General features: G+C 39.8%; 4 protein-coding genes across 4 annotated transcripts; 3 read left to right on the top strand and 1 right to left on the bottom strand.

Annotated features, from left to right (window-relative positions):
* The first annotated feature begins 874 nt into the window (after window positions 1-874).
* snorc (secondary ossification center associated regulator of chondrocyte maturation) lies at window positions 875-5,521 on the top strand. The gene is made up of 3 exons (XM_063461886.1): window positions 875-953; window positions 5,140-5,298; window positions 5,412-5,521. Exons 1-3 carry the CDS (start codon window positions 875-877, stop codon window positions 5,519-5,521), a joined length of 348 nt encoding a protein of 115 aa, XP_063317956.1.
* Window positions 5,522-11,891: 6,370 nt separating this feature from the next.
* On the top strand, window positions 11,892-14,325 carry LOC134617562 (G-protein coupled receptor 55). The gene is made up of 2 exons (XM_063462843.1): window positions 11,892-12,638; window positions 13,446-14,325. The coding sequence occupies exons 1-2, from the start codon at window positions 11,892-11,894 to the stop codon at window positions 13,668-13,670; spliced, it is 972 nt and encodes a 323-aa protein (XP_063318913.1). The 3' UTR covers window positions 13,671-14,325.
* A 1,702-nt stretch (window positions 14,326-16,027) lies between these two features.
* Window positions 16,028-20,993, bottom strand: itm2cb (integral membrane protein 2Cb). The gene is made up of 6 exons (XM_063461593.1): window positions 20,745-20,993; window positions 18,777-18,914; window positions 18,471-18,662; window positions 18,264-18,374; window positions 17,944-18,094; window positions 16,028-17,209 (listed from the first exon to the last, which is right to left on the bottom strand). Exons 1-6 carry the CDS (start codon window positions 20,829-20,831, stop codon window positions 17,118-17,120), a joined length of 771 nt encoding a protein of 256 aa, XP_063317663.1. The 5' UTR covers window positions 20,832-20,993; the 3' UTR covers window positions 16,028-17,117.
* Window positions 20,994-22,592: 1,599 nt separating this feature from the next.
* On the top strand, window positions 22,593-24,289 carry hes6 (hes family bHLH transcription factor 6). Its single transcript, XM_063462332.1, has 4 exons — window positions 22,593-22,835; window positions 22,930-23,016; window positions 23,119-23,200; window positions 23,524-24,289. Exons 1-4 carry the CDS (start codon window positions 22,761-22,763, stop codon window positions 23,937-23,939), a joined length of 660 nt encoding a protein of 219 aa, XP_063318402.1. The 5' UTR covers window positions 22,593-22,760; the 3' UTR covers window positions 23,940-24,289.
* Window positions 24,290-24,524: the final 235 nt, after the last annotated feature.

The following is a 24,524-nucleotide window of genomic DNA, read 5'->3' as shown; positions in this document are numbered from 1 at the left end:
TAAGAACACTTTACCAGCTGTCCAGCATGGTGGTGGTGCTCTGGGGTTGTTTTGCTGCCAGTTGTATTGGTATATTGCACAAAGTGGATGAAATAATAAAAGAGGACTACCTCCATATTCTTCACCTTCACCTCAAACCAACAGCTAGACGGGTGTTGGGGCTTCCAACAGGACAATGATCCCTAATACACATGAAAACTGGTTTTTGTAAATGATAGAGCAGACCACAAGTAAACCGACAGAAATAAAAAATGACCTCACTGGTAGGTCGCCTAAGACTGACTGCTCAGGAAACCAGCAATTCCTGCAGCAGGTGACTTAACAGGAACACAAGGAAAATATCACTGGGCCATCAGACTGAGCGTACATGTAGAAGCTGGTATTTTATGAAGAGTCCGCCAACTCGTTGAAAGTGCCAGTTTGCTGAAGCACCCCTTTAAAATACTGTCCACATATTTGAAGCAGTATCAACAAAGATACTGTCTTTAGAGTTTCTCAGTGCGTAGTTTATCACTGACATCCTCCAGTTTACAGTCAGATATTTCCTTTAAGAATTGAATGTCCAATAGAGGCCTGCGTGATGTGACCAGGCCTGAATGTTTACCTCTCACCCCAACTATGTGACCGGAAAAGTTGTGGAGTGGGTGGGCCCCCGTGATGATGTGTTCACAAGGTCCACACTGTCCAGAAAATCCTGTGCACACCTAGTTCCACCCACCATCCCTCTCTCACTCTCTCTCCTGCTTGCTTTCCCCTCACCTTTCTCCCTTCTGCGCTCCCCCGTACTCTTCTCCTGCTCCCCTCACAGACTCAGCTATTCGTTAAGAGACTCTGCTTGAGGAGTTTTTGGAGACGCTCGTCGCTTGCAGCCGCCATGGTTCACAGCAGCAGCAGCATCTGCAGAGTTGCCCTGCTGGTACTCTTCAGCCTCCTGGTAGCCTTCGTCCATGCAGGTAAAACCTCTAGTTCTGAGTAATATTAATATATACATATATATATATATATATATATATATATATATATATATATATATATATATATATATATATATATATATATATATATATAGATATAGATATATATATATATTTGTGGAATTCATTTGTCGAATACATAATAAAGATCACCTGGTTGCGCAGGAGTTAATGGAGGTGGAAATGTTTCAGAACGAAACATGCAAAACCGTAAAGAAAGCATCAGCCTGTCGCATTTTAAATGTGGGCAAATTAATTTTTTACATTTTTTTAAGTAGGTCGAGGTGATTTCTTTACAGACACTGAGATAATTTCATAATCTCCATAAAGAAGAAAGTATTTTCTTTTATTATAGTTGAGCTTTTCTTATATATGAGTACATTTTTAGGGTTTTTAGACAATGTTGCCTGCGTTTCTCACAGCTCTCAAACAAAAAACTTTGTATATTCATGTCATTTTTCCCACAAAGGCACACTGAGGGCCTGATGTGTGTGTCGGCGGCTTGATGTAAATGATGCAGTTGTGAGAACTGAGAGAGCTGTGAAAGCTGCTCTTTGACGAACAGGATGACTCAGTTGCTTTGCCTGATGTTCGTATGAAACTCAAACCCGCCGCCCTCTCACTCGAGCTAAGCTGAAGTGATTCAGCGTAGTGCTGGTTTGGATTTTGGTACCTCTGGAGTGCATTTTATGTGCGTGAAGAGAATTTAGAGATGGTAAGAAGAACATTTCACACAAAAACTGTTGGTTCTCTGAGTAAGGGCTATTTTGGATTGACAATCTGAAATAGCCCTTGACAGATTGCCACATCACTGCTCTTTCTTTCACTTTCTCTTACCTCTGCCAGTGTTTCCTTGGAACATATCTCAGATCCACTAGAGAAAACCTTGGGAGACTCTAGACTGGCTCTCAGGCCTAGAGGTCAGAGCAGCAGTCAAGAGGGCAATGGGGCAACAAGGTCCTCCCTGTCCTGTATGGGAAAGAGGCAAAGAAAAATGTGTGACCTGTGACCGATTACACAACACCTACATATATTGTGAAAGACAAGTCTGCAGGAGTTATGACTTGCCTACAGCTTTCTACATTTTGTGGGCTTTTCTAACTTTGGAGTGTGCAGTTGCAAGGTGAAAGCATGTCTTCTATGCCTGCCAACACTGACGAATGAATGCTTTTTGGATCACAGAGCAAAAAAAAAAAAACTCCCGCCAGGAGAAGTGCTAATAAGGCCAAGTCGTCATGGCTACAGGTTGCATCTCTGCTGACTTCATATATAAATTTGCAGTGGCACGACTGCATTGTCGTACAGCAGTGTCGTCAATTGTTGTCACAAGTCTTGACCACAACATCATCCAAGATGAGCGTGACAGGCAGCTTCATTGGTTGACTCAGCATGGGAAACACACAGAGAAATGTCAAATAAGAAGTTTAAGCAAAAACAGTGTGATAATTACTCACATACACTCAGTGTTGAAAATCGTAGCCTTGACAGTGGTGTAGTTGTGTAATGTGAAAATGGAAAACAAAGTCTCTTCAGGCTGTCCTTGTTTCAGAGTAAAATCCAAAACACACACCAATTATTTTTCAAATATTTTACTGTGGAAAATGTGTCCACCTACTGTGGTATTTTAAGATGGCGAAGCGAGGGCACACAATACCACCGGTGTCATGTCTGGGCTGCATTACTTGTGGTTTTCGATGCTCTGCCAGGTTGCCTTTCACATGCATTCGTCTGCGTGCTTTGTCACCTGTCTGACTTGTGTGAAATCCTGAGCAAGGAGGCCAGGGGCCCCAACAAATGGGCCTCTGTGCTTTTTAGTGTCTGAAATCAGCCCTGCCCACAGCCTGCCAAAAGCGTAGCGAGTCTGTGCTATATAAGAAGAAAGGCTAACGTCTGGAGTTGTGTATCTTTAAAAAGAGAGAAACAAGCAAAGATTTTTTTCCACCCTGAAAAACGCGATGTACACATATGCACGCAGTGAGCAATACTACTGTGAGCAGGAAACTGCACGTAAATGACAGATGCAGCAAATATGTTACAAATTAAAATTCATATATGCAATTTCATTTGATTTGTTAGAATGTTCAAAAAACACTCCAATTAAACAAAAAAAATCTTGCAATCTTTTCCTGGTTCACACTTCACATGGTTAAATCGGACAGACAAAACTGTCATTTTATATATAGCACACATGTTAACACAACTCAAGGCTGCTGTTGCTGTTGATGTTTGTTGCTCTGAATGCTCTGTGGGCTTAAAATGAAAATAACTTCTTTCTAAAACTCATTTTTATTTTTAGAAATGAAAACTCCTCAATGCACCGGTGCGTACTGCTACTTTGAGAAAACAGTGTGAACTTGCTCTAACAAAAAGGAGAACAACAAATAAGATGTCCAACGTCAGAACTGTTTTACAGGCACTTCATTATATATATCAAAATGAACTGTGCTGGTTTTTTAATGGGAGTAGTACAAACTGTGCCATGATGTGCCATTGCAAAATGCAGCTCTGTGAGACTCTGTAGGTATTCCTTAAAAATCATAAATGCTTTATAATGAATTATTCCATTAACTATGAACTAATTTTGCACTCATGTATTGCAGTTTAACAGCTAAATGTTGTGCATGAATGGTTACAATATCAAAAACTCTAATAATATAAATCCAAACTTGACTAATTATCACAATAACAATCACCACGTTAATAGAGATTATAATCCATTTATAAGAAAACCATTGGAGTGGTCATGTGAAAGAACTGTGAGTCCAAACATGCTGAGGTACAGACAGTAGATAATATTTTTTTTCTCTAGTTGCTTGCTGACTAGATTCAAACCCTACCTCATGGAAACAAACCCAACGGAAAACATGTTATTATTTTTTTAACCTTCTTATTAAATCATTCTGTCCAGAAGGTGCAGCCTTTCACACATAGAGAATATTTAATAAACAAGTTTGTTTGACATCCAGTGCCCAGCCACTGGCTGGCTAAAGCCTGTCCGGTTGTTACTGGTTGCAGCCTGCTGCCCTGCGTGACCGCACAAGCTGCCTTTTGTGCCCTCGGCTGAAGGCCTCATTGATGCCTGAGCTGGCCACAGGCCCGGGCCTCCAAACCTTCAGCCAGCTACAGGACAGGAAACTGCACACAACTCTGAGTCAATACTGACATCAGGCTGCGTATCAGAATTTCAGAGATACTGCCGCTAACAAGACATGATATGATGTGCACGAGTTTCAGTAATTTTGTCGTGTTTTCCCCTCTGTTAGCAACTAAATAAGGTGTATTTGAGCCTGAAATAAGGATGAAGGAGCTTCCTGAGAGTATCAAAGGCCACAAAGTAAATATGTAGGGTCAAATAGCTGAGTGTAAATATGTTTGCATTACGGTTTTTTGGTATGCGCAGAGTTGAGGACAGAATAATTGAATCTGTGAGGGTCTGAATGGGTGGGCTTGTCTACATCGAACTTATTTTTTAAGCAGAGATGATGATCAGTTTTTCCCCCTCTGATTTCTAAAAAACAGCTGTACAGCTGTTCGATTGCCAAAGCTGTTACTGAGCCGTTAAAGTGGTTTAAACTCTCCAAGTGAGCATTTCCTAAACTCTAAAAATTGGTTAGGAAACACAAAAAATTAAGTCCAGAGAGACATTGTGTTTTTCTGGCTACTGCAGCAGTGTGAAAAGTCTCAGGGTGACTACATGCTCAGAGCAGAGGAATGCCAGACAAAGAAGATTTGGGATGGAAGGAGAAGAGACGACTGAAGTTGAGAGCAGAGTCGGCAAATCACTTCATCTCCTACAGGATGTTTGTTTGTTTGTTCTGTTTAAGATTGGCTGAACCCTTTTGGGGAAAAAGAAACATGTTGAGAGACTCTACCTGGGCCTCAAACGGATAAAATGTTCATCTTCTACAAAGAGATCTTTATACCAGACCTGAGCTGTTAACCCAGTGAGACAAGAAAGACGCTGTTGGAGTCCTTACAGAAAGCCCCATGCATGCAGTTTTGCATCCCACCTAACACAAAGACAAGCAGGCCCGTTAGCAAACCTGGCGCCTCGTCAGTGAAAGACTTCAGTAAGAAAACATGCAATCATAGCTGATGCAGCACATCAGCCATGTCTTTTCTTTTTTTTAAAATAAAAGCTATCCTTGTTGTCCTTTTTCTGCAGACACTGTTTCAGACACTGCCCCAGCAACTAGGGACAACCAAGATACCGTGTCTGGAGATGAGCCACCCAGCGACACCACCCCCAAAACCCACTACTTAACAGACCATCCCTCCACCATCGACTATGATGATGCCACAGAAGTTTTCAACGAAGAGGAAGGTAAAGTTGTCCCGTTTTTGACTGATCAACATGCACACAACCACCAAATAAGTTTTCTTTCCTAATTGTGTGTGTAAATATATATATAAATAAATATATATGCGTGTGTGCAGGGGCCATGGGGCCAGGGGCCATCACAGCCATAGTTATAGCAGTCTTCCTGGGAGCATCTGTCCTCCTCGCTCTCATCGTCATCACACTCAGGAAGTTCACCGCCTCCTAGAGGAAACACATATGGTTTATGTGTGTGTGTGCGTGTGTGTGTGTGTGTGTGTGTGTGTTGGTAAACCATGACTGTTTGTGTGCCAGTGTTTCTCTGTTGCTTCTCAGTTCCATCTTTCAACTCCAGGCTCGACCTTTGTGTAAAAAGTGTCTTTTGCTTTGCTGAAAATTGTGGCAGGCTCCTTATCTGACTATTTGCAGATTTCCTAAATACTCAAATTGTTGCTCAACATGTCCACTTGTTGCTGAAGGAACCATCTTAGAGACTGGCTGGCTCTTCCAGTGCAATTCTGTAGCACATTTGTCACTTGTGGGTTTGTTTGTTTTTTTAAAAACATGTTGTTTTCCAGTCATTTCAATGTTTCGCCTTTCTTCAATACATGATTTTGCTTCTATGTTAGCAGGAAGTGTTTGTGGTTATGTTTGTCTGTGTCTTACTTTTTCAATCACTGAGAAATATATTGAATATTTTTTAGCCGTACATGGAAGTTTTTTATTGGTCTTTCTCAGTAACTGTACATGAATAATTTTCAAAAATATTTCCAAGGTGTCACCGTGCAGAAGTTTTCAAGTTTGTATTAAACCATTAACAAACATTTGTAGAGTCAAATTAAGAAGAGAACATCTTTAAAAGGGGCTTTTTCAATGAAAGTAAACAGCCGTGTTGTTTGTACTTGCAGAGCAAATATGCAGTTAGTGCTTGGATGAATGTGCCTTTTGTCTTTGCATGTTTGTGTGGGTTTTTTTGTCTCTCTTTTTTTGCAGGGGGAAAATTAGTATAGTATATTATGAGATATTTTTCTGTACAACCCAGAGTCCTCAGTCATACAGCTGGATGCTGCCATTTTATCATCAAGTCAAAAATTATTAAATCAGATTTTAATACTTTATTGTGTGTGTGTGATTGCACATGATTACTGAATTAACTTTAATTTTTTTTCTTTTAGACATTATACATTTCCGTGTACAATTACAGACTGTATATAAAAGATGTGCATCTGGGTTTGAAAATTGAAGCCAATTCAGTTGGGCTTTAAAGCTGTTTTCTTTATATTGGCCAACAGGGCGCCATGTATCTGATTGCTAAGATGAAGTCAAATTCTTTGGGAGTTTATAAGGAAGGGACCCCACTGGTCACTCGATGTTTGACTTCAGTAAACACTTTCCTGATCGGTTTGTACTTAGCTTTCGCTCATATTTACCAAAACATTCACTTTGTAAATTATGGTACCATTTAGATATATAAACATGATGAAGCATGGTGTGATCCGTGGCACCTTGTGACTAAAAAGTCATTAGTACCATGTGGGCAAGCAATGTCCTTCAGTTCTTATTCACTGCTTGCTCATCACATTTAGTTTCAAAAACTAAACAAGGCAACTGGAAAAAACCTCCTTGCTCAATGCTTTTCGTAAAACCAGACAGTGACTCACATCAGAAATTATTCATTTTTAACTTTTACTATAGAACTAATACTGTTATTTCTTCTTAACTCTGAATATTAATTTTAAAATGTGATATGTGTCTTTAGTAGTTAGTAGTCATCCTGTACTATAGTATATCGTCTTTCACTTCTGATGTTTAAAAAAAAATCGGGTCAGATGAACAAATAATAAACAAATAATAAATGAATTAAGACACACACCATGTCTTAATTTATTTAAACTAAACAAAGCCAAAATTCAGAGGTACTTTGTGAAAAAAATTAATACTGAGTTAACAGAGTAAGTAGATACCAGGTGCTGCAAATCAAATACACTTTCAAACTGATCAAATCAACTCATCATCAGCTGGTGTGTGCTAACTCAGTGACAAGAATAAAGAACATCAGCAATGATTTTAGGAAAACAGCTGTTGCTTTCCATCAATTTTGAAAGACTTATGAGGCCATTTTCAAACAATTTGAAATTCACCATTCCAAGGAGAGAGAAAACATTAAAGACAGTTGCCAGTCTTCCTCACAGTGGACACCCTGGCAAATTCACCCAAGCCCACACCGTGCAGTGCTCAGAGAAACTGCAAAAAACTACACGCCTCAGTTAGCATGTTAAATGTTAAAGTCCATTAAAACAGAATCAGTGAAAGACTGAAGAAGCGTTGCCTGTTTAGACGGGATGCCAAGAGAACGCCTCCTTTCTCTAAAAAGAACATGGCAGCATAGTTCAGAACAGCATGGCAAAGTTGCAAACTCAGCATATCAGCAGAAACAGTTCATACCAGCTATGAAGCACGGCAGTGGAGGGGTGATGATTTGGGTTTATATTGTAGCCACAGGCACCTGTAGCCACTGAGTCCTCAATGAACTCCTCTGTGTACCAAAGTATTCTGGAGTCAAACGTGAGGCTATATTTCCAACAGCTAAGGCTTGGATGAAACTGGACCAGGCAACAAAGCAAATATCCTGAGGAGAAAAGAAAGAAAAGATTCACGGAGTTGTAATAAGCCCAGTCAAAGTCCAAACCTCAACTCAAATGAAATGATGAGGCGAGGCTTTTAGAGCACGTAAACAAATGCCCGCAAACCTCAACGAACTGAAGCAAGACTAAAGAAGAGTGGGCCAAAATTTCTCCACAACAATGTGAGAGACTAAGAAAGTCATACAGAAAACACCTACTTCAGGTTATTGCTTCCAAAGGTGATTCTTGAAGCTACTGAATCAGGGGGCGTACTTAGTTTTTCCCACACTGTATCTGCATTCTGGCTTAGTTTGTGTTGAATAAAGACACGGTGTAATATGTCATCCGCTGTTGTTCATTTGAGGTTGTATTTTTTTAAGAACCTGGCAATGACCAGATGACTTTTTATGTCCTGAAAACATTAGAACCGAAAGAGGGCATACTTTTTTCACATGACTGCATACAAAGAAACACATTTACAGAAACAAAAAAGTGTCATATGGTTTCCCCAAAAGTGAAAGCATTTTTTTCCCACTTTAAAACTGAAAGCACATTTCAATCTCTTCTCACGTACTTGAATTTAACTATATTTCTCTGGTGACTGATGACGGTAACTTCAAGCTGTGAAGTGTAGCTGTACAAAAGTGGGCACATTCTCACACTTTAAATTCAGTTAAGTCATCTCAGTACATGAAACCAGGAAACCCTTAAACATAATCACAGTCTAAATCTGCTTCTGCAGCTTCTCACAGACTTAAAAGAAAAAGGGCTTTGAAAGCAGTGTTCAGAAATTTTCTTTCACATAGGACAACTCATAGCGGTACGTTTACTAATAACAGCACTACTACTGAAATCACAGTATTGGAGGCATCTTGCTTTATTAATAGCGACTGCTGAGAGACTGTAAACAAACTAGCTGTTGACCTAAAAAAAGAAAAACCATGCAGGGAAGTCACATGGACAAGGCCGGGTCTTTATATTCAGCATTAAAGTATTATATTTAATTGTGATCAAATGTTATATCTTATATTATATAAATCTACATTCACATTATATTCATATCTCTTACGATTCATGCAAATCAATTTGTAAATAATAATGGAAGTTCCAGTTTGAGGAAACAAACCGCAAGCAAATGAAAAAATTGTGGTATTAGGCAAAATCTTATCAATAACAGTTTCCTCAGCTTGATTCATTTTCAGCAGCGTGTGTCTACATCTGATATGTGTTCTACCTTGTAGCGTATCCTTTGCTAAGACTGCAGAACTTAAGATGGTAAAGTTGGTCTGCTGGTCACTAGGTTGGCTTACCACTTTGGTTCAACTTGAAATTTCTCAACAGCTGTTGGATTTCTCCAGTGTGTGATTCCTACTAGCTCACTGCTACTATTTTAGTGAAATATATCAGACAATGTGGATGGATTTCAATAAAAAGCCACAGATATTCAGATTTGACTAAGGATTAATAACAATAAGACTTCATCTTGACGAAACCCCAAAGACATTTGTGACTTCTCTCACAATCAGACTAGGAAGTCTTTCACTTGTTGAGCAAATGTGTAAAGTACTAGATCATTTACCATGTTGGGTTTGAATTTTTAGGTGAAAAATAATATAACCCAGCAACACAGGGCTGGGGGGGGGGGTATATAGCCGGTCCCAAGTATGGATAAATGGAGAGGGTTGCATCAGGAAGGATGCCCGTCATAAAATCCTTGCCAAATCAAACATGCAGATCAAGACTAAAATAGTAAATACCAAGAAGGCCACACATTTTAGTTAGGTTCTGGCAACAAAACCATTTGTTTCGATGGAGGGAAAGGTCACACTTTGGATTCTGGTCACAGTGCCATGATGCCACTCATTGTTTTTTCAAGTCCCATGAGCAACATTGCCATTTTGGTTGCAAAAAAACCCCCCAGATGTGATGAGGAAAGGGTGGGTCTGACTGTGAAACCATCTCCCTGGGTCATGACTTGTCGTTCGCAAGTCGTTAGCTAATGACTTTGCAGTTTCATATCACTGATAATCCTCCATTTTAAAACTAGGAATGACCAAGATTTTCAAATGAAACTTCATCTTTTATTCAGTATGACCCAAAATGAGTGACTGAGCTCATGAAAGTCTTCATTTTTCCTGACCCAGGAGCTATGCCCATGTTTTATACTGTCTATATTTTTTATATAACCTTTCAAGAGCTTTAACCAAGTCTTCAGGAGTATATCTGAACCTATCACAGGTACCTCTTGTTATCTCTCACAGTGTAAACCAACCCAAACCTAAAACTGAAAGTATTACAAGAGAAAATAAACTTTTCTAATTTAAAGCACCAAAGTCACACTTCTTAAAGTAGCTACTGGCATAGACTAGCTCATAATGCAAATTAGCTAGTAGTCTGTGTTGCGTAATTCTAACTTTAAAGACATATTTACCTTAAATTGCAATGTGGTGCAGTGGATTTGTAATGTCATAGGCCAGTCATGTAGCCTTACAGGCCTACAACTACTCAAATCAAACATCAGCATGAAACGGCTAAGTCACAGCATGTAGATTTTATCTTTTGTCCAACCCAGTCAAAGTAAAAAAAGAAAAAAAGTCCATTATGATAGAGAGAGGTAAGCAGCCTATCAGGATAAACCCCACAGTCATTTTAGGAAAATCTCTTGCCACTTAAACATAAACATAATCATCGTGAGTGCTGCTGCTCCTTTCTTCAGATGTTTACACAAAAATAGAGTTCCAGCAGACGTGCTGGGCAGGTTCATGTTACTTTGATTTTAAACAGCTATAATGCATATTTGAAAACATGCATGATGTGTGGCACAGTCAGGAAGTGGTGATGAAACAACAAAGGTTTGAAAAGCAGAAGTGCGTCTGGCACCGCGCAGACAGTCAGACACACTGAAACTTGACTGGCATGAGGTAAGAACACAACTAGATTTCACATTTTCCACTACATGTTAGCTGATCGTAAAAGAACGCCAGGTTAGATTTTAAAAGTGCTGCAGTTACATGTTGATGATGGGTCAAACGTGAGTAACTTAAATTACAAGACATATTTCATTTATTTATTTATTTATTTTATTTATTTACTTACTTATTTAGTTCTAATGAATGCTTACGTTAAAAGTCAGGTTTCATTGTATATAAAATGTGCTTTTTTTATCTTCACGCAAATTATTTTGATCTAAGTGCAAAGGGCCTTCAGCTTGCTCGCTGTAATGAGGGACTTCTGCAGCCAGCGACACGTCGTACATGCAGTCAAAACCTGCCTGGTTATTTAACATTAGGTTTATTTCAGTAGAGTGTCATCTCGATGCACAGACACTCATGTCAGATATATATTTGGGGTTTTCCTGTAAAACCATGGCTTCACTCAAAATAGCAACAGGTTTCAGGTTTGTCCATCACAACCTGACACCAACGCAATGAAGAGTAGAACGTGTGACGAACCACCTGCTCATTTGTTTTCAACTGATATTAAATCAGTAAACACTCAGAGGTAAATGGGAATATTGTTAGTGTCTAAACAAATAACCTCAAATAGAGAACCACTTGACTGTACTGTTGTAGATTGCAAAACTGATACAACAACAGAAACAAGTTATTTCCTTTGAAATCTTGATCATAACATATTCACAAGGTCGAAGTAAAATAAAAGTTACTCCGGCCTGTACTTTACTAAGACTACCATTGCTGCTACTTTCATGAGAATCAGGAGGCTAAAGGTTAATAATGTTCACAATGCTCTTATGTTTGCTATGTTGTTTATACCAGAAACAAAAAAACAAGTTCACAGTTCCTGTACCCACACAGCTGAGAGGTTTCTAGTGGCTTGGTATAGTGGCGTATCATACAGCCGTTTCTGTGTGGGAACGAGTAACAAAAACAGGAAAGACAACTTAAACTGTTCTTTGAAATCCTGGCAGAGATGTTGAGATAAAATTGAATCCAACTGTTATATTGCAGTGACATCATGACCAACAACATGACAGACAACTGCTTTGAAGACTTCAAACATGTGGACAGAGTGATGAAAGTTTTGGAGCTGGTCTTCTATATTCCTATTTTTGTCGTCGGTCTGATTCTCAATATTGCAGCGCTGGTGGTGTTCTGCGGCCTTCTGCGAAAAAAGACTGAATCTACTATCTACATGATAAACTTGGCTTTGATGGACTTGATTCTCCTGTTGCCGCTTCCCTTCAAAATGCATGCCACTAATCACAAGTGGCCCGCCAACTTCCACGGACTGTGTTCACTTTTGGAAGGGTTTTATTTTTATGGGATATATGGAAGCATATACATCATTATGTGTATAGCTGTAGATAGATGGGTGGCTATCTGTCACCCGTTTAAAGCCAAGCAGCTGCGTTCACCCAAGGTAGCTATGGCAACTTGTGTGGTCGTGTGGATGCTGGTGTCTGCATCAGTCATTCCAGTGATCTGGAACTTCAGGGATAGCAAGAACGGCACATTTCATTGTTTCCACGAGTTTTCAAACGAAGGATGGAAACCTCCGATCATCATCAGTGTGCAGGTGTTTGGGTTCATTGTGCCTGCACTGGTGGTGGTTTTCTGTTCAGTTCAGATCATCTGGACACTTCAGCAGTCTGGCCAGCACAGCCCACAGAGCCGGGCCTGTGTGAAGATCATCTACAGCGGGCTGTGCGCATTCCTGGTGCCTTTCACTCCGAGCCACCTGGCCATCTTCCTGCAATTTCTGGTGAGAAACTCAAACCTCATTTTATGCTGATTTTAAATGTATAGAAACGGATACGACAGTCCAAAGCATATCACCTTAGGGTCCATTTAGTAACTGTTCTTTATCACATTTATTTCAGCAGATAAACATTGAAATATTCAATGTTTAAAGTCTCAAACTCCTTATAATCCACTGGGTAGCCTGAATCAGAAAAATGTAATCTGTACCGAACCAATTAAATAAAGCTATTAATATTCATTATTCATATAATTCATTTAAGTCCCAGAAAAGCTTACAACAGGGCCCAATAAAACACAGGCATGGGCTTATTAATATTCAGTGAAAAACACTGAACTCTCTGCAGGTCATTTACAATCACTTTTAATTAATTCAGTGATACAGCTTCTTTATTTTGATTTGAGATTTATGTTGAGTATTCAGAAAAATTCAGGGGGGAAGGATGCTGCAAATTTTATGACTCAGCAGCACTTTTTATGTCAGTAGCACATATGGTGCAATGAAACAAGCCTAAACGGTTGTAACCACTGGGGTTCTCGTTGGGGTGTCATTGTGTATAGTTTTGATACTTGCTGATAAAATTTTTCTTCAAAAGCTGAAGTTATTAGAAATTAATTATCAAACTGGAGAGTCTAGCAAGTGCAGGTGCATGCGTAAGCACTGCAGATGTGCACAGAGTGAATCTTCATAGGAAAATTCACAGATAGGACCTGCGCTTCACACTGCAATGCTACCTCTGCTAAAAACCAAAACTGTCACACATGATTCTTTGATGGTAAACTAATGTTTCCTTAACACACATATTTGCAGGTGCATCAAGGAGCATTTCAGGACTGTAGCACCAAGGCCAATCTCAGCCTGTTCATACAGATTGCTATGTGCCTGTCAAACATCACCTGCTGTCTGGATGCCATGTGCTACTACTTTATTGCCCATGAAGTGAGGAACACGAGACACAGCTTCAGGATGTCAATAATGAGCCAAAGAAGACCCACCAACAGCACTTCTGAACGGGAGAGAGGCGAGTCAAGTTGAGACAAAAACTGTCCCTAGAGGATCACTGATGTTATATTAATATAACAAAACTAAGGCTAAAGCCTTATTTTGTATCAGAGCAGTACAGCTGGAGACAAGTCAATAGTGGACCCAGTAGCTGATAAGCACAGTGTCACGCACTAAAAGTAATTAACCTGCTCGTAAGGAAGCAGGTCAGAGTGTAATCTAAATTAACCACACAGCTGAATGCAAGGCTGTATGATCTGATCCAGCAGCAGGAAGCCAGTAGGCACCTCTCTAACCTCAAAGCGCTCTAATGCGTTAAATGAAGGCTGCAAAACAACCCATGAACTAAAAAGCCACAGTCTGACATGCTTTAAAAAATCATTAAAAGCATGAAAAGGTCACTCAAACCTGCAAACCAACAATAAGTGAGAAAGTGACAGGGACAGGCAGCATGACTCATTTTAAAGAACTAAAAATTGATACTGGCGGGCAGTTCAAAAACGTCTTTGTGATATTATCTAGGACTGAAATCAAACATGCACAAAGAGGGCTCTTATTAGTCAGAATTCTTATCAAAGACCAAATCCACTATGGTAGATTAATTGTTTCAGACTAAACAAATTTAACAGATGCATAATTATTTTTTTCATTCAAAAAAGTTAAATAACTGTAATAATAAGCATATTTTAGTAGTGAATCTCTAATCTATGAAATGCAGATTTACATAAAAAGTGAACAAAACTAATTTAGGCCAATATATCTAATAAATTACGATTCAAATATGCATATTTCCTTGACGAGTACACAGATGAATCAGGGTTTATAAATCACATCCATAGGTATAGCTTTAAACATATGAAACTAAAAACGAAACAGCAATAATTTCAGTGGTTCATTTCATTTTTTTAAACATTAAATAATACAATGGATCCTAAATGGTTGTAAAAAATTCTCACTGCAAAATAAGTAACAATATCAGCTATATTTATTAAATAATAATTAAATGTAAATATTTAATCAGAAATACAGCAACAGTCAAATATAGAAATAAACACGGCCTGAGGAAGAGTAGAGAGGATTTTTTTTGTGCATTGTTAATAGATTTTACATTCATTTTCTGTCTTTTAAATCTCATAAATTATACTAAAAATATAATACAAAAAAAATAATATTAAAAGTGACATTATTATAATAGAGGACTAAAGCATTTATGATTATTGCATTAAGTAGTCTGTTTACAGTTTTGCAGATGAAAACTGACTGTGTGTGCTTTTTTTGCTTTGTTTATAAACTGATATTGTTAGCCGTAGCATTTCATATTTAGCTGTACTGAACTTTGTATTTTATTTTTAGATTGCAACCTTAGGTGCATAATAGTTTTATTAAAATGTTTAAAAACCGTACGTATGTAGTCCCGGCCATGCGTAGGTCACTGCTGAAAGAACTGTTTTCATATTACTGTTTGGGTTTATGTGAACGCTGTCACATGAAAAGTCAAATGGAAAGCTGCTTATGAAGCACACGGTGCTGTCGCTGACCGTATATTGCCGATGTTGAGCGGTCATTTTGTGGTCATCTTGTGGCAAAAGCGTAGCATGTTTTATAACAGCGTGCCTCACTGGTGGCTTAACTGTACCATAATGTTGTATTTAATGTATATATCTTTCATAAAAACGTGTGAAAAGCTGTCTTTGAAACCACCATATGCTGGTTTCATTGCATTACCTGCGTATTGAAACTTTAATTTTTTTTAAATTTTAATTTAAGTTTCTGCTTTTTGTACTCAATTTTATTTTAACTTGTAAAATACTTTTGTGATCCCTGCATCTTGAGCCAACCCACGGAGTTTGTCGGTCTGGGCTTTTTTTCCTTTTCTTCATAAGTTTAAAGTCAAAATAAAGACAATGTGAAGACAAAAACAAAAAGAATTTATGAGTGACTATTATGAATATTTATCCTGAATATTTAATTAATGAAATGCAGCCGGAAACTAAACTTTTACCTAAATATTGTATTTTTGTAACTATAGTAACTTCTGAATTTTTAAAAATGTACACTATTAAATGAGACATTGTAAAGTAGGCTGATCAAATCACAAATGTCTTACTCGTCAGTTTTGAAGGGAAATAACCCGAACAGATTATGATGTTTAATTGATAACAAAGCTGCAGATGAAAACTTTCAGATATTATCACTGTATTTTTGTTCCATTTAGGTGAGAATGCCACAAAGACAGTGTAATGCTGTGTTGTTTCTCCTACTCTTTTATCAGTACTGTTCAGGCAATCTCCAATTGATCTAACCCACAGCCTACACAGTGATTATGAGCCACCAAAACTGTTGGTGAAGAACACTCAAAACATGACCAAGAAAGTTTGATAATTTATTCTTAAAGCAGCAAGATTTTACAAGAAAAATTGACTGTACAGCGAAATACAGTATCCAAGACAGTGAAATATGATAACAGATCACAGATCTCTCTCTCTCAACAGAATCAGATTTACTCCAACTTATACATCAGAAAGACAGCCCAAAATCTTTTCCTTTTTTAAGCTGGGACGAACAAACATCAGAGAACATTATAATGCCAAGATAGGAAAGATTGGGAAATGGCAAGAGCTGAAGACAACAGGCAAATCTGAGTGAAGAGGAGGAAGAGCAAGACAACATGAGTTTTTAGCCTTTGATATCATCTACAGTAAGTGATCTAGACTATAAAGCGTTCTTTATGAATAATTCATATGTCCTTAAAACCAAGCTTGTAGCATCCCTGACTGCAGACTTTGGTTCCTTCTGTCCTTCTACAGCACTGCTACTAATTACAGTCTAAAGCCGTTTATATCCAAGGAGTAGGAAAGTGTGAGAAGAACAAAACTAAAAGGCAAACAAGAAAGAAATGATCATCCACAAAACAAGTTGATCTGAGATAAAAATCTATGCATGTAACAATATGAAATTAAGAAGAAAATCAATGTACAGTATATATTGCTTAGGAACAATCAAAGTTATATACACCACTCATTATGATATCAACCAGCAAAGTAATATCTTAACTACATGAGGTATGTTTCGCCACCTTCCGACATTCAAAACAACAACAAAAAAAGTAACTAAAAATAACTTAATTGGAAAAAAATACGAGGACAAGTATAAAAATGAAATGAAATCAAGTCCATTGATGTAAATGTCACAAACTTACATGCACAGGTTAACACGTTCTGCACGACATGACAAGCTACAGATATATCTAAACAAATCTATAACATCATCCAGGAATCCGTTTAAATTAAAAAGACATTAACATAGTACACGGACGTTTCAAAAAAAATAAAAGCATAAACAAAAACATTCCAACTGGAACTGAAACTAAAACTTCGAGACAAACGCTTGCTCTTAAAGTGCAGTTTAACGCTTAAGGAATTCAAGAGGTATGGTTTAAATTGGCTTCAGTGTTGGATGGCTGTGATTTCCACCTCAGATTTAGAACCGGTCGCAGATCACAGTCTCGACCACAAAAGTGTTCTCAAAGTGGCGGATGCTGTGACAATTCTTGGTCTCACGCCTCTCAATACCTGGAAGAGAAAAAACACGACGCATTTAGAAAATCTGTTCAGAATCGAAAGCGGACATTTGTTCACATGCTTTCTCAAGCTATTCTGCCTACAACGTCCATTTTGAATCAGCAGAAGCCATCCCCACAAATCACGTCCATATATGTATGCAGGGGGAAGTTTGTTGCATCATTTCTGAAGCTCGAAACCCAATCAAAGGCAGCGACGACACAGATATCACTCATCCGAATCACAAACACCTCCACAGAGTGTGTGGATGTGTCCACTGCACTACAAGTGACTCACATAGCAGGAAGTTCCCAGGCTGAGCCCACACAAACACATGCACACACACACACACACACACACACACACACACACACACACACACACAATAATAATCAGGCTCACAAGCTGGTACAGCAGCATGTTACACTGCAGACGCACTGTCTCAAGTGTTCAAAGGAAGACCCTATATGGTCCTCGTTGATATTTGCTTTTCTGTCACTCTCTCTTTACTCCTACACACCAACTCTGGACACTGGATTCCCTGTGACTCAGTGGAGGAACATCTTCCTCCTCAGGTACAGAGTTTACAGCAAACCAGCACACGTCACTTGACTCAACATCTGACAAGAGCTGGTGTGAAAAAGAAGGTGACGAAAAGCGGAAGCAATCCTGCACATGTCACTACATTATTTAACATTTCATATAGCCCGAACAGACTGGAAAAGGAAGTGAATGTGTCAACTCACGTTGGCGCTGGCTGCGGCGTCTGAGGCGGTAAGTTTCTCTGCCGTAACAGAGCCTGTGAATGAAAGGGCCCAGCTGCCTCATGTTCCTCACCCTCCCCGTCACCATCATCTCCTCCTGGATGATGTACGTCTGAGGAAGGTACGTCCCTCTCTGTGGCAAAGAGACAAAAATGAATCACTCGACTGATCGGTCTGTGGGAGGAACGCTGCCAACAGGAAAGTGGGAACACACTGTCCTTCACTCTCAGACAGCCATCTATCTCTTACAACCCTTTTACAACCACAAGTGGCATTAACAGCTAATCCACTGCGTGTCTCACCTTGACATTGACGAGCAGCTCCCACAGGTTGCGTGGTGGCATCACTAAGGTTGTGTTCAGCTCGGTGATGTAGCATTTGTCCAGTGCGATGTCGTGATAAGCTGTAAGGCCCTAGAACAGAGAAAGAGAGAAATCGTGTTATGCCTTAATCAAACACTTACAAACAAGTGTAATGAGAGGAAAAAACACGCGAAGACAAACACCTACCCTCTGAAAGTCGTGGATGATATCGGCAGGATCGCTGCCACCAAAACGCGGCACGGGTACGCTGATCTGCTCGTAGTTGTCTTCAAGGTAGATGCCGACGTTTTCCTCGAGTTCTTGCCGCCCCCTCAGAGGAGCATACACAGAGTCCTCGAAGATAACCCGACAATGGAACAAACTGTCTTCTGGGATCTGCTAATGAGATGCAACAGAGCTGTGTCAGCATGTGACATTTACTTTCAGCTGTGTGATTTTTACCCACTGTGTTCAGGATGTTATTTAAGAAAAGAGGGGTAATTGCTGACTAACCTGAGGTATATAGTAGTGGCGATAGATAAAGACAGACGCCAACACCAGTCCTATCAAGAAAACTGCCAGGCCCAAGGCAAGGCAGCACAGGCCGGTTGGAAAAGGCTTCTTTGGCCTGACTGGGTGAACCGACTGCCCCTGTAAAAAGAAAAAGCAGACTGATTAGAGTTCAGGTCTTAGATCTTATCCTACATCCTGGTTCTTTTCATAGTAGTGTGTGAAAGTTTTTAAGAGTAGTTTAAATGATGCACTGCAACTCTGAATTTGCTGTGCAGTGTGAAATATTTGTATCTAATCCTATCACACTCACACTGCTTTACTTTCATACCCAAAAGCCAAATTTGTAACAGAGTTAATTTTGAAAAGAAGCGAGTGCCAAGTTGAGATCTGGTAGACGTACGACGGACATGAATAAAGCATGCCAGATGCCCACCCACAGTCTCTCAGTCAATCTGCTGCCTCTCCCTACTACTGTTGCTATGGTGAGCGGAAGCATGCTCTGACGAAGATGCTGGCACGTGGCCGTCTGGGTCTATTCTTAGAGGCCTACTTCCACGCTCCATATTTGCAGATATTAAGTCTTAACTCCCTTGGTGGGAGTTAAAAATGAGGACAGTTGCGTAGAGCAGGAGTCCCTCGGCAGAGGCGGGCGTATTAATAGATCTACACACATTGGCTCTGACGCCTAGCCTGCCATAGCAGCCAATGAAAATCCACACAGCCTTTCACATCCTTCTGTTGACGTAACGCGCATTGGTAAAATATGTTTGCAGAAGTGATAGGTGCGTCATCTGTGCAGTGTGCTAGGGGGGAAAAAAAGACGAGAAGCTTTATGTGAACATCCATTATGTGCCAAATATCTAATTATGTTCAACTCTGGGGAAGAGGTCCAGAAAGGAGGCTACGGAAAGATGGTGACAGATCTGACTTCCCACTCAGCTAACGCAGGTACACGCCGTTCTGCAAACCCCACTTTACACAAGCAAGGAAAAAAAAATCAGTGTTTGAGAAACTACATCTATGTAGTTAAATTACATGTTTGAGAACTGGAGATTGAAAGTGTTGCAGAACTGAAATTGAGACAGAACTAAACTCCTCAATTTTTTTTGAAATAAACTCTGAATTTTCCAAGTTTTATCTCCTCTGATATATTCATCGAAAGCAGGAGCTATAAAAGAGCTAGGTCAAACCGACACTGACTTTTTATACTGCTAGTTTCGGGAGGGTTAAGCTGCCTTTACACACACACTTTGCTGCTAGATTACTACCACTCATTCTCATCTGCTCTCCGGCACTATCTGCAGGACACACGTGGTATAACACTGTGACATTACAGACTGGTGCAGTATCCACATCTGACAGCTCTATTGTTTCCTTATGGCGACAAAAGAATAAACAAACCCAAGGCTATCTGTACGCTGACAGCTAGAAGCCTGAGATTTTTATCTTATACATGCACACTTTATGAACAACTTGGTAAAATTATGTCCTTTTTCTGCCAATTGCACACATGTATACAGGACTGCCTCTTCTGCAGTGTGCCTCCTAGCTGTGGCTAAACAAGGTGATGTAATACCAACATCCCATAGATGGGATTGCATTGCAATGCTGGGGCTGTTCCCTTGTTGTAATATTAATGCACAATAAAACTTTTATAGGCTTAGAAACACTACCACTGCCTTTATTAACCTTTAAGCTTGTAGATAAGGGTGTAATTATATTTTTTTAAGAAAACAAATGCAATATATCACTTTAAGCAGTTACTGGCTTTTCTTTATAATCATGTTAATCACATAAAATCCAATCCCATTAAATGCCATGATGCATGGACAAAGAAAGCAAAACTAATTATATCAAACTTTATTTTTTTAAGCTATAGCCTATGCAGGAGTAAACATCTACTTATGCTATAACGAGACAAAAGACAAATGCCGCAGCATGAAACAAAGACAAAGTGTGCAAACTCACGTGAGCCTGAGGTATAATGATCTTGTCCTCATCGTTGTCTTTTTCGGGTTTCTGCGCCGACACTGGCTGGAAAGTGATCTTCACCATGTTTGTTTGCTCAGTGTGTGCTTGCTTTGTCTCCTGTCTGATTCAGTGCGCTGGTTTCGTCCACCGGACCGGGAAGATTATATAGCGCCGGACCAGGCTCGCCCCCGGGCCTCGGTGACCTCACAAGAGCGTCTTCTCTGACGAACAAGCAGTGTGTGGGTCTCAGGGAAAAGCCGCCTCGCCGCTGTCAAAATAAGAGCCGCTATCGGACTTCGACTTTTAGAAAAACGCTAAAAATAACAGACTGTGAGCTTAGTTGCTTCCTGGTGAATATAATTAAACATTTAAAGCGGCTTGAGTGGAAAAAATGCTAAATCTACCTCGATTTTGGGGATATTTGGCTACCACGTGCCCTTATTTTGAAGACAAGCGCCCAATATGGAAGTGCTTTCCGTATTTTATTTAAAGCTGAATCTTCTATTCTCAATGTTCTCAACACTATCATCCGGAAATATTGTGATGTTTCAAACTGGCTGATCCAGCCACTACACTGCAATAAAGTTATCAATAGGTCAGCACTACTTAGTAGTAAGAGAGATAATGCTGCTCAGACGTCCATGGGCTCATCAATGCATATATAATATTTTACAAGGTGATTGTGTATGACTTGGTTAATATGCCATATAATCTAATTTAGCCTTTAGTATAATATAAAACTGAATGTGGTTACAAAGTGTACTTTGTATATATTATGCATAAAACAAGCCTGATGTCATTAATACGATTCTAATATACATAGTAACATTAAATTATTCATTTCTTTCTAGTGAACATCACAAGAAATATGCTAATCAGTAATATATGCACATTTTTTACAGCCATGCGGTACACACAGCGCTCATCTCCTTGCCTCGGTAATCATTACAGTATCTATGAGTCACTACAGACATAAGACTCGCAGCAATGAATTAGACAATATAGGAAATTTGAGCTGATAGTTAGTGATAGAAGCGTGTCCTGAAAAGGTTACAACCTACACCACAGCAAAGTGAAGTCCTAATGCAATAGGGATGATCTACTCTCCACAGTGTCATCACTGTTTTCAGGTCTTGATCACTTTTAAAGAGGTTCCAGGCGCTTTACACATAAGAGTGGTCCATATTCTCCGGGACCCATCTAGTACTATAGATGGGGTGATGCCTCACAAGCTCCAAAAGACATGAATGTGTGGACTGGCAAACATACGGTCTATAGCCCTAGGGGCTGTGGCTCAAGTGGCAGAGATGGATCAATCCCAGGATTCTCCAGTCCACATGTCTAACACATACTTGGACATACTGAACCCCAAATTGATGCTGATCTGAGTGTGTGTAAATGTTAGAAAAAGCACGTACAGAAAAGCATAGTATGGATGTGTATAGACTGAGTGAATGAGACTTGTAGTAGAAAGCACTATGAGTGCTCAATTTGAGTAAAAAGGTGGCTTTGAGGCGATTGTTATGATTTAGCACTATATAAATAAAACTGAATTTAATATAAGTAACATGTTTACCAAAATTGATTGAATGTGGTCAAAAGCTAAACCTCAGGTTATGTTTTGCTTTTCCAAAATAAAACTATTTTCTTTCACCCACTACAAACTAAAACCTTCAGAGTTGTTGACATTACCTTTGCAGCCTCTTTGTCCATATTTTGCACTCTTATGTCTGCATGCTGCTCCATGGTTAAGACATCGTTGTGACACAATTTAAAGTGACCACATGTGTTGGGGGGTCGTTGGTCGTTCACCAATTCACATGCAAATGAACCCACATATAGACTGCACACAGTGCATTCCCCACCCCACCCAGTTTCCTCCTCTCTGCGCTCACTGCTGCTGGGATCCATCTGTCCCACTGACGGCCTCTAACGGCTCTTTGGATTACACACCAACTAACCAACCTCCAGTCTGGTCGGCTCCTGGCAGCGCCTGGGTTAAACTGCAAAAACATGGCCCCCATCAGCAGCAGCACACACGGCCTGGACAGAGTGGATGACTGCGGTGGGGTCAGACCTGACAGAAAGGTAAGATCCCATGTGAGGATTCAGAGCCAGTATTCATACTTTTAGTCAGCTTTGAACTGGGAAAAAAACAACTCAGTTTTCCTTACTGTTGTAGATAAGAAAACCTCTGGTTGAGAAGAAAAGAAGGGCTCGCATCAATGAAAGTTTACAAGAACTCAGAGTCCTTATCGCCGACGAAGACGTAAGTTGCTGTTGTTTATGTAGCGCCATTGCTCAACAGCAACTAAACCGATGAGTGTGTTGTGGCTAAGCTAGCTTGTGTTCCTGATGTTTGTTGCTGCAGTTACAGTCAAAGATGGAGAATGCCGAAGTGCTGGAGATGACAGTGAAACGAGTGGAAGGCATTCTTCAAAGGCGTGCTCAAGGTAAACCGTACATATAAACCTTATTTAACTTTATTTAATTGAGTGTAAAGTATTAAACATAAGCTTAATTAAAAAAAAAAGAGACATGTAAACAGCAATACAATTTACAAATCATTCTTCCGCCAAGTAATATAGTTCTTTATAACTAGTAAAACTACTGATTAATTCATTGCTGTTGGCGGATTAATATTTTAATCAACTGTACTGTAGCCGCCACAGGTGCGCTTCGACCGTGCCGCAGCCAATCAGAGCACAGAGTGTCTGTTAGTAATTGAACGTTAGAAACTAAGGTTTAACGGTCGTTTCCATCTGTCTGTCCACAGAAGCAGACGCTGTACACCGGGAGGCCTGTGAGCGTTTTGCTGCCGGATACATCCAGTGTATGCACGACGTCCACACATTTGTGTCCAACTGCCCGGGGATTGACCCAACAGTGGCAGCGGAGCTGTTGAAGCACCTTCTGGAAAGTATGCCACTTAACAACAACGAGTACCACCGAGTGATGCTCCCGGACATCGTAGAGGACAGCCCTGGCTATAGCAGCACTTGGTCCCTGTCTGAGAGCATTCACACAGCCCTGGTGTCCCCGGCACCCTCCACCACCTCCAGCGACGACCTCTGCTCTGACCTGGATGAGACCGACTCAGAGCAAAGCCAGGTTTCTTCTGAGGAGGAGGCAGACGGTCAAGAAGTGTTGCCCTGCCTAACTTGCTCTAAAGCTCTGTGGAGACCATGGTAGACAATTTAAGGTGGAATAGGAGTTTTGTTTTGTTTTTTTGTCGAAACAATAGCTTGGGTTAGAAATAGGCCAACACTGCCTGAATGGACATCAGATAAACTCCTCGTAAAGATATTCTAATATATCTTTACAGAGCTTAGTGACCTTGTTTGGGCCTGCTGACTTATGTAAATATGTACTTGTTCAATATAACTGCTGTATAGAAAGTAGACCCCCACCAGAAATGCACTGATATGAGTGTGTGTAAATTATTTCCTAATTAGGATCTGTTGAAAATTCTATTTATACATGTCAGTTGACTGTTAGTAGGCTACCTCATCTAAGTTAAGCTAAAACTTTTTAATAAATATTTTAGGGGAAAAAAGACTTGTGCTCCATTTGTGCAGCAGACTCTTCAGGAGAAAAAAAAGCCTCATTTCACACACAAGAATCCCACTAACCACCCACCCACGGCTGTTTCCAAGATATTTGTTATTACTCTGCAATTGTGGGCCATTTGTGTGCACAGGCTCTCCAAGATCCCTTAGCACGTCGTAGGCATTTGTGAGGTGTGAAATGAGTAATCCACTCACTCCCTCCTTATAT

The sequence above is a fragment of the Pelmatolapia mariae genome, linkage group LG18, assembly GCF_036321145.2.
Source record: "Pelmatolapia mariae isolate MD_Pm_ZW linkage group LG18, Pm_UMD_F_2, whole genome shotgun sequence".
NCBI lineage: Eukaryota > Metazoa > Chordata > Actinopteri > Cichliformes > Cichlidae > Pelmatolapia > Pelmatolapia mariae.
The sequence above is the reverse complement of the archived record's forward strand: the minus strand, read 5'-3'. Positions and strand labels throughout refer to the sequence as shown.